The 10,301-nt window shown below is 39.3% G+C and overlaps 1 protein-coding gene across 5 annotated transcripts in view; it reads left to right on the plus strand.

Annotated features, from left to right (window-relative positions):
- cep89 (centrosomal protein 89) overlaps positions 1-10,301 on the plus strand; it is a 66,357-nt gene that overhangs the window by 19,455 nt on the left and 36,601 nt on the right. For all 5 annotated transcript variants that reach the window (XM_029428461.1, XM_029428462.1, XM_029428463.1 and 2 more), the window contains exons 14-16: positions 592-759; positions 2,649-2,790; positions 6,409-6,498. In XM_029428461.1, coding sequence (XP_029284321.1) covers positions 592-759; positions 2,649-2,790; positions 6,409-6,498 — 400 coding nt within the window. The remainder of the gene's footprint in view (positions 1-591; positions 760-2,648; positions 2,791-6,408; positions 6,499-10,301) is intronic.

Raw genomic sequence — 10,301 nt, forward strand, 5'->3', positions numbered from 1 at the left:
ATCAATCAGGTTTGCTCCTGAACTGGGGCACTGTTCTTTTGTGATGAAAGAATAAGAAATAAAATAACTGAATAGTTTATATGGGTGACACACATACTCGCTTGCTGTATGTTAATTAAAGGCTGTACAGTTCCCTTCATATGGTCATCCAAAAATGCCAAATACCAGGACATCTCAGCTTCTTTCCAACAGAGTTGAGTTCACTTCAGTTCAGTTACTGCAATTACTAATTCAGTTTTCAATTGATTTGCAGCTGATAAATCAAGGAGAACAAACAGGAGTAGCACCTGAAGCATTGCATTGATAATTGCAATAGAGAGGGGCACTGGGATGTGACGAATACATGGATGTGGTAGAGCAGAATCCCAGCTGCAATTGCTTTAGTTATCTTTAATAGCCAGTGGGATTTAACAGAAACCTCTGATTTCCACCAGTTAATCAAAATAAGAAGTATAAGGATGTAAGTTAGCAGGATTATTAAAACTCCCTGTAGGTGTGTACATTTTTATAGGGATGGGATACACTTAACTGAAAAGTGTACACCCAGATGTTTTAGTAAAATGTGCTGTACGATCTGCTCTTGCCTCTCAGACAATCGGAGCAGCAAGACAGTAAGAATAAAAGTGAGACAGACGAGTTGCTTATCAGATTGTCCACCCTGCAAGAGGAGAATAGGAGTCTGGCTCTGGACAAAGCCAACCTGACTGCTGATCTAAAGACAATGGAGGCTGAGTGGGAACTCACCAAACAAGCCAACAGGTACTAAATATACAGCTTTCTTCGTCTGATATCATCTTACACATGAAGCCTATGACATGCTAGTCAGACAAAATTCCATCACGTCACCTTAAAGAAGTGTTTGACATTATTGTATTCTGTGCATAATAAACAGCTCCTTAGACTATGTTAATGTCATATCCTCCTTCAAACATACCATTTAATAAGACTGTGCTCAATACCTCCCAGCCAAGTGGTGTGACAGAGCAGATACCTGTTGACTCCACACCAAGTGTGGGAAAATGTTAAAAAAGAAGTTAAAGCTTTGTGAAGCTAAACAGGTACTGTAGCTGTCAAAATCACCAGAGGGTGGAGCTGCTCGACGGAGGGTATTACATCACTGCACATGTCCTGTCAAAAGATTTGACTATGCAAAGCGTTCTCATTCAAACCAAAGAGTAGGGCAGTACCGACTAGCTCGAAGCTTCATTCATAACACCGACACTCAAATTCTAAATCAACATTTGAATGTGGCGCCGCTTCTTTTTTTTGCATGTCTATTTACTGTTTACTGTTTACTTTACTCTGCATTTATGCACAGCTGCAAAAAAAAAGATTAGGCTACACTAATATTATTAGTATTATACCATTTGTAGAATTACATTTCAAGTCAAAACGTATTGAATTTATTTTATAGATCTTATTTTTATCTGACACAATATTCTTCTTTAATCTATATTTGTTGGCGTTTAGACTTTCAAAAGCAACATTTTCACTTTTGGCCCACACATGTATTAATAGAGCGGTCGAGCAGCAATCTAACAGCAATTAAGGCTGGACTTATATTACAACAGACATTCGTAGCTTCATCCGAAAGCCTCAATAGAAGCTTTAAATGTAATAAAAGTGTGTGTGTGCGTGTGTGTGTGTGTGTGTGCGTGCGTGCGTAGTGCTCCTGTCACTATTACTACTAGTATCGTTTCTATTATTGCTGATGAGACTAAAATGTGCGTTCAACACTGATCCAGCCAATATAAGTAATTGCCATGTTTTATAATCTGTTGTTTGTTTAACCTTAATTATTCTTATAAGTACAATAAAATAAAACACCTGTTTGTGTGTGCAAGGCAACATAATGTTTGGCTAATAATTACTGAATCAAAGTATGACCAGGAATTCTAATAAAATTAAAAAGGAAAAAACATGAAGTCCTCCTTGAATCAAATCGACAAACACTGAGTCGACAGTAGTGAGTATGAGTTGGCTACCAACTCATACTCATGTTTCTCAGTGTTTTCTGCATTCTCAGAAACAGAATCATCTCTCCTCTTCAGAGACGTGACCCATGTTTGAAAAAGTATGTTAACTCCACTCAAGTATAATTAAAATGATCATAAAATTCCGGGTGCAAGAAGTTTAGTTAGCATACTGTTCAGACATAAACTGAAGTTACCAGAGTGGCTCTTTAACAGCATTACACATCTTACCAAAGTTCACAGCCGGTTATATTTCTACAGTGCACGATTTATTTTGGTCAAGGATTACAGCTGTTCTGAAACGTGTTCTGGTCTCTGGCACCTTCCTCTGCTCCCTGTAGACCCGAGCTGAGAATAATGTGGACTTTCTCATTCTGAAGTGTGAAACTTGTCGGAAGGTGTTTGATTAACCAACAGTGTTTTCACCCCGTTCGCATCAAGTTGGCAGGGTCTCAAGATATCTTCCAGTAAACTCTTTGCCTCTCTTGTATTCCCTGTTCTCAACCACTGTACTTGTCCTGTTCCCGTAACCGCTGATACATTTTCTCTTCCTTTTTCCTCCTGTTTTTTTCCAACCTACTTTTCATTTCTCATTGTTTTTCTCTCTCTACATCTTTTCCCTTTACTTCTGTGTTACCTTATCTCTTCCCTCTCTCCTGTTTCTCTCTCATCCAGGAAGGCAGAGAGGAGGATGAGTGTATTGAAGAGACAGAAAGAAGAGTGTGTGGTGAAAGAGGAGAAGACTCGGCATTACATTGGAGCTGTCATTTCTGTGGCGGAGCAGATTTCCCAGGAGAGAGACCAACTAATACAGATGGTACTTCTGATGCTACTGATACTGCAGAAATATTTTGTACATCACATGGCACATACAGTATATAGTAGCAGTACTACTACTGACTACTAATGATATCTCTGATACATCCATCACTGCAGGGAAATGCGGTATTACACATTTTGACACTGCAGAGAGGCTGGTGTTAGACATGACAGGGCATTCACTGCTCCATTTTAGTCATCGACCACTCCCAAAAACATTATCGGATTAGTTGATTAACCGAGAACCCGACAAAAACAACATAAATATAATCAAAACCATCCGGGTTAGTTTTCCACTGCAAACACCAAGTGCAGTGTAATGTACAGTGTACACTGGAATAATATATATATGATTAAGTAATGATACTTAGTGTTTGTATGTGTTGATATAGAAATATAGTATAGTTTAGAGTTTTTAAATAAAACTAGAATGTCAGTTGGAGAGCACAGACCTCCGCCAAGCCAATGGTGCGTTCACATGTTAATTGTTTGGTCCCATTTCCCAAGTTGGGAAGTTGTTTTTTCGATGTCGGTGTGTTCAAGAGCTTGAAGTTGTAATGTGGAAACAGCATAGAAGAAGTGTTGTATTTTACTGCTCAGAGTGTTTAAAGAACACGCTGGTATCTATTTCACAGTTGTTGTTCCCACTTGAAGGGGTTGTTTACTTGTAAGTTGGGAATTATCAGCCGAAAACATAACCTCCTTAGTGGAGGTAATACATATAGTATGGCATATCGAATATATGGTGAAATGTATTTAAAATCCTAGACTATATTCTACTGCACTGTATTAATTCCAGTATGTTATATTTTATTTCCTGCAGTATTCCATATTTACAAATAGTAAAATACACATTTTGATATGCAATGCAAATTGAACAAATAGGACAACATGGTGTGGAGTGTTTATTGAACCTTTTAGGTTGTTGCTAGCTTAGGTCGTTGGCAACAGACGATTGAGCTAAAAGTCAGGTAGGGTTTGAGGGCAGTTCACATGGTGATTTGTTAGGCTTGTAACCGGTGTGGAAGCAGGTAGGATTAGAAAAACAACCACAGGAGAGCTGGCAGCCACCCAGCACATAAACTGGCAGGCAGGAATCAGTCAAATGCTTCAGCAACGAGGCAGCACAGACAAACAGCCGATAAGGCTTCGCTGACAGATGACAGTTGGTCCACAGAGGCAGAGAACAGTCTGAGGGCAGATTTTGGGAACCTTTTTGTTTTTGTGCCAGGAGTCGTTTGTGTCATTTATCAAAGAGGTGCAGTTTCCCTGCCACCTGAGGCGCACTTACCGTGTCATCGGTGACATACGGGATCATACTGCAAATAACGCCAGGTGATATGATAAGTGTGACTGATTAAACTTTCCTCTGAATGTGCTAAGGTGCCTGCAATAGACCTTTTTTCATGGCAGACATTTTGGCTTGTCATAACAGGAAGACACAGGTGTAATTGAAAACCATTTTTGTGAGCCAGTTCCAGGGGGATGGTTTCATGCATCCTGGCTCACCGTCATGGCTTACAGGGACACTTGATGGAACTGAGCCATCGTTAACCGGAATTTGAATCACCTGTGCTTCTCCTGCTATGACATGTTAACTCAAAATGTCTCTCCCTCCGTCTCCCCAGCAGTATACTTTGTTTCTTCAGTGACACTTCAGTTATTCCACCCATCCATCCAGGATACGTAGTTAGAAGAAAGATGTATGGCTGGATAATATTCATTTAATAATAACACCCATTGAATTATTACATGCAGTTGACTTGATCTACATGCAGAATCAGTGTTTTGGAATGAGCCGGACTGACATCTATTTTCTTAGTTTGTAATCTGTGTGTGTCTACACTGCACTCTGCTTCACTTGCAGAATGTGCCTTGAGGGTTTGTAAATCAGATCGCACTAGTGGTGGTGTGGAGAGGCTGGGTATCCCAATTGTAGCTCTTGCTTTTGAGCAGGCAGTGCATTCATACTAGAAAAATGAATAAACTTTGGCAGCCAACAGAAAGTATGGTATTTTTCCTTTGCCCAAGGCTTCAATCTGGTCAAAGCTTATAATCAATTAGGATGTTTACTACAGTTGATAATCTAGAGAGAAAGCGAGGACAGCAACACACGATAACTCTTTTTGATTATTTTACTTTTTTTATTTTTCAGCAAGAATAAATACGCACGCATGAAATTATAGACGACAAATGTATTTTTCTTGCTGTGGATTGTTTCATCTATTAACAGAAGACTCCTACTCCTCCATTAATAGCATCGTTTTACTTCTTTCAGAGAGCCTTGAAACCTGACTGGATTAGTACATGTCTAATGATAAATGTAACATAGTAGAGGAGGTGCTCTGTAATGTTGTCAGATGAATATACAGCCATAAGATATGTCATGTCAAACCAAACAATACAGCTAAATCTGAAACGAATAGAACTATAAATGCATGTACTCTGCTCAGTTGGCTGAGTGTGTGGCAGAGGAACAGAGAAAGATTTTTCTGGTAAATGTTAATAGATTCAGGGAGTTTGCCATAGCTGGCTCTTTAGAGGATAAGCAAGAGCCCGTCGTGTGTGGAAGGTCAGACTGACACCATTTCAGAGGCAGCACATCTAACGCTAACAAGAAGCGATTTGTTAGGAATAGAACAGGATGACCACAATGGTGTGTGTGTTGTGTGTGTGTGTGTGTGTGTGTGTTGTGTGTGCGTGTGCATGCGTGTGCGTACAGTACAGTAAAGGTATTATTTTTGGTTACCTGCTGTGTGGTGGATAGACATCATAGGTTGAGCAGTAGAGGGGTTTCTATGAGCAGATTTAAAGAAGACAGGCTGATCCATTTAATTACAATTGTTGTTGCCGTCTGTCTTCGACCTCCAGGATAATTATATTTATGTTAATATCCAAGACACTTTGCTGATGTTCAGCGTCTCGGCGGAATACAAAACACATCTTCAATTTTGATTTAGGTTTGCAGTCTGTTGCCTTAAACAATCCTGCTAAGTGTGCCATCAGTACACTGGAACCGTTTCAAAAAGACAGTTTATTGGATGCATTTGTTTAAGCTGAGAAACATAACATGTCGAGATGCTCATTATACAAATGCTCTGTAAATCATGTTATGCTCCAAAACATTTACTTTGAGTGCAATTTAACACTCTTTTCCTTAATCACAACCTATTTTTGAACATAGCTGATCTGGTTTGTACTCTTTGGAGGAAGAGAACAGTAGGGACACAACATCTGTGTCGGTCTTAATGAGGTGCATTTAAGATGTGCAATCACTTGGCTGTAAAACACCTTCATTATAGTGCACAACCTGGAGTTTAAGTCAGTTTATACTACATTGCTACATACAGCACAGCACTACCTGTGTTTTGTAGGCTGACGGGTATGTCACTATTGTTTTGATCCTCTTTCTTTTCATTTGGAAGTATCCTCATCCGATGCACCGTGTTTGTGCCTCACACAAGACTACTGGATATGAGTAGTTTCAACAGTCTTTCCTTTTTTCCCTTTATCCATCTCTCCTATAATCCCTCACTTCCTTCATCCAGTTGTGCATCCCCCCCGTGTTTCCTCTCTGAGATCAGTAACCCCCCGTCTTCCCTGTCTACCTCCCCAGGCTTCGGTTCTTCAGCAGGAAAAGCAGGGATTCGTCAGCAGGATTCTGAATGGCACAGTTCGATTCGGAAAACTACAGGAAGAAGTCAAAGTGAGTTACTTTATTCAAACATCACTTTCCCACCACAGTTAACTCCCCTAGAAGCTGAGGAGTTATGTGTTTTCTGTTCCACTGTGCCACTAACCGATGGCCTGAAACTACCCTGCTGCATGGCAGGCAGGTTAATCTGATTTTAACCCTGATGCAAGAGCAGCTTGTGAGGCCACAACTTCGGCTCCGCTGGTGTCTTGAGGGTCCACAATAAAAACGAAGCAGTTTACCTGAAGTTAATTTTGCCCACGATAACAGTCCAATCTATTTCCTATTGATCAGCCAACTCCATTGCACTTCCACTATCAGTCTCCACCACTCAGAAAGCATAGATTGATGAACACTTGTGTCTCTCTGATTGTTTTCTCTCAAGCTGAGCTCATTGACTTTCTAGAGCTTCATTTTCCTGTCTTTGACAAAGACACACAGTCAGCATGTTAAATGTAAGAAAACACCATCAGTGATAGCAGTTAGGGCTGCAGCTAGTACCAATTATTTTCAATATCGATTAATCTGCCCATAATTCTTTCAATGAATCAATAATCGTTAATAAAACAGAAAACAAATACAAAAATAATTGGCCATGACTTCACAGAGGCAAACGTGACGTCTTCCAATGTCTTGTTTTGTTTGACCAAAATTCTAAATACCCCAAAATATTTAGTTTACAAACGTATATGACAAAAAAAGACCAAGAAATCCTCTTATTTGAATATCAATTAAATGATTATCCAAATAGTTGCCAATTATTCTTCTGTTGATGCACTAATGGATTATTCGACTAATGGATTCACGGGGTCGTTGGGCAATGGACAGGACCTCACAGGCAGTCACACATTGTTTGATTGCATCCACTGTATTCCGGTTGTCTGCTGCTTACTGATACCACTAGTGCTGTACTGCAGTGGATCTCACACCTTTCAAGTCACAGCCCCACAGAATAATCATGTTGGTGTTTGCAAACCGGCATTAGCAGCCGTTTCTACGTGCCTCCCGCTGCCTTTTTTGAGTGATTATTGTTATTATCTAAATATTAAATGCAAATCAAGACTGACTGCTTTGTTTGTAATGACAGTTGTGTTTAGTTTTAACAGCTAGCACCGAGGCGTTGTCCAATGAGCTCCAGGCACTTCTCTCCCTCTGATTCTCCGTCAGAAACTCATGTGCAGCCCTCTTTGACTCTCACAAACACAATCAAAAAAATATATTCTAAGGCTAATTATATCACTGGCTAGTGGTTTACACTATTTTTACAGCTAGAAATTTACGTAAATAGTATTATTTTAAGCTAAATATATGGACTATATGTGACACTGATTTGCAGAACGGGGACCTGTATGCAGATATAGTACAAGACGGAAATAATTTAAAACAATTGGCAATGGGCAGATGATAAACAGGTTTAGTTTGGAGAAAATGCTAAGGAGGCAGCAGGTAACAGCAGCAGCTCGGTGTAGCAAATGTTTTAAAAGTTTGAGTTTAAAGGCAATATTATAAAAGGTACGGTCAAGACCAGCTCTAAATGAACAGTGACCTGACAGGACTTCTGTTGTGATTTGGCGCAATACAAATATAATGTCATTGTAATAACGTAGTTGTTACATGAAACTTGCCTCTTTGTTTAGACATGGCTTTAATATATAAAAAAAACGTAATTCAAGATTTGTTACAACAAATCTGTGTTTAAAGGAGCAGTGTGGAGGATTTAGTGGCATCTAGTGGTGAGGTTGCAACCAACTGAATACCCCTCCGCTCAGCTCTCCCTTTACCAGCATGTCGGAGTACCTACTGTGGCCTTCAGGTAACAAAAAGCAAGTTTAGTTGGTCCGTTCTAGGCTATAGTAGAATGACCCGGCAACATGGTGGACTTCGTAGAAGAGGACCTCCCTATATGTAGGGCTTTTTCTAATGCAACGAAAACACAACGATTCTTAGTTTCAGGTGATAAAACACTAATGAAAACACATTTATGAATATTATATTCAATTTCTGCCAATAAATCACCCGAATCCCTCCCCACTGGACCCTTATAATATCACCTCATCATTTATTTATTAAAGAATGACTAATTTCTGAGGTATGTTATTGAACTTGGATGTTTTTAACGTGCAGATGGCTGTATTAGTTTAGTCATGACTGATCGTGGACAGTAAGACAGAGCATCATTTTTCTCCTTATCAATCTGAGACAACCTGCAGGGATTTCATCCCTTTACATAAATCAACAAAGAGGCAATTCTATTAAATCCCCATGGCAACCTTTTCCACATCTACAATGCCGTCTTGATTTGAGTGTTTCCACTGCGGTTGACAGTTGTCCTGCAATACCACTGTGTGTGTGTGTGTGTGTGTGTGTGTGTGTGTGTGTGTGTGTGTGTGTGTGTGTGTGTGTGTGTGTGTGTGTGTGTGTGTGTGTGTGTGTGTGTGTGTGTGTGTGTGTGTGTGTGTGTGTGTGTGTGTGTGTGTGTGTGTGTGTGTGTGTGTGTGTGTCCTCCTTTTATACTTCATTAGACTTCTTTCCCTGCCAGTTAGACTACCAAGATTAGCATAAGGTAGGAATCATACTTTCCATTTCCTGGTTATGTCATAGTGGAACCTGCTGCAACACACAATGTGTCTTCATTATTTACCAAAACACCTAAAGATTATCTTCATTATTGGTTAATAATACAATTGTAATTGTCTATTATTTTTCAGTTAATCATTTAGTATAAAATGTAAACGAAATTGAAAAATTCCTCCCACAAGATCCAAGAGCTGAGATGATGTCTACTTTCTGCTCATTTTGTGCAACCAAAAGATATTGAAATCATAAGTGTATAAAATAAAGAACAGCAATCCCCATATTTGAGAGGATAACACAAAATCATTTTTATTAAATAAATAATAATTAGTTTATTGACTAATGGACAGATCAACTAATTGTTTCAGCACTACCAAAAGTAATCATGGCGTAATATTGGCCATTTATCAATAGTAAATAATACTTACCAAATACTAAAATCCCATGTCGCACACGATGATGGTAAGAATAGCAAAAGAAGAGGGAGAAATAGAAAGCGATCCAGGATTACGGACAACCTGATCCTGTTCTGAGTCTCAAGCCCGCACTTCTAAAAACATTTCAAAGTCTTCACAATCTTAAAATCAGGATATTCCTCATCAGAGGTGATTTCACTAAAACAAGCACATTTGTGGGATTGACTATGAATTCCACAAAGCATGAAGGTTGTGAGTGTCCTACAAAAGAAGAAGAACGTTTCTTCTATGCCAAGATGATCATGTTAAAATGACTAGCTCAATCAAAAATCCATCTCATATGATAGAGAATGAGATGTTATCCATGGAAAGATGTGCATGTGCAGCTGTGCAAAAAGATACCAGCACAAATGCAAGGTGAGGAAGGTAAAATTATCATTTTTTCCAACATGGTTAATGAAAATAAATCAAATGTACTCCAGGAACATCTTGGTTTGGATGTGACTCTCAAGTGACAGATGCAACATTTTTCCACCAGCGTATAGCATATAGTCAAATGACAACAAAAGTCCACAAGATGGAGGCTGCACATATTTTCTTCTATTCTTCTATTTTAAAGCTCAATGATTATATTATCTGAAAAGATATCTAAGTTGAATTACACATTTTCTTGCGTTACCCTTTAACCTGCTTCAGTCAGGTTTTCTACAGCACAGTCCCCTTTGTAGTCCAGTGCAGCTCATGGGTGCTGCCAAGCTCATGAGACGCTCTCTCTCACAGCAGCAGGTGATTGATTCTGAGATGGGAAGGTAATTCAAAGTTCTG

This window comes from Cottoperca gobio, chromosome 3 (genome assembly GCF_900634415.1).
Source record: "Cottoperca gobio chromosome 3, fCotGob3.1, whole genome shotgun sequence".
Classification (NCBI taxonomy): Eukaryota; Metazoa; Chordata; class Actinopteri; order Perciformes; family Bovichtidae; genus Cottoperca; species Cottoperca gobio.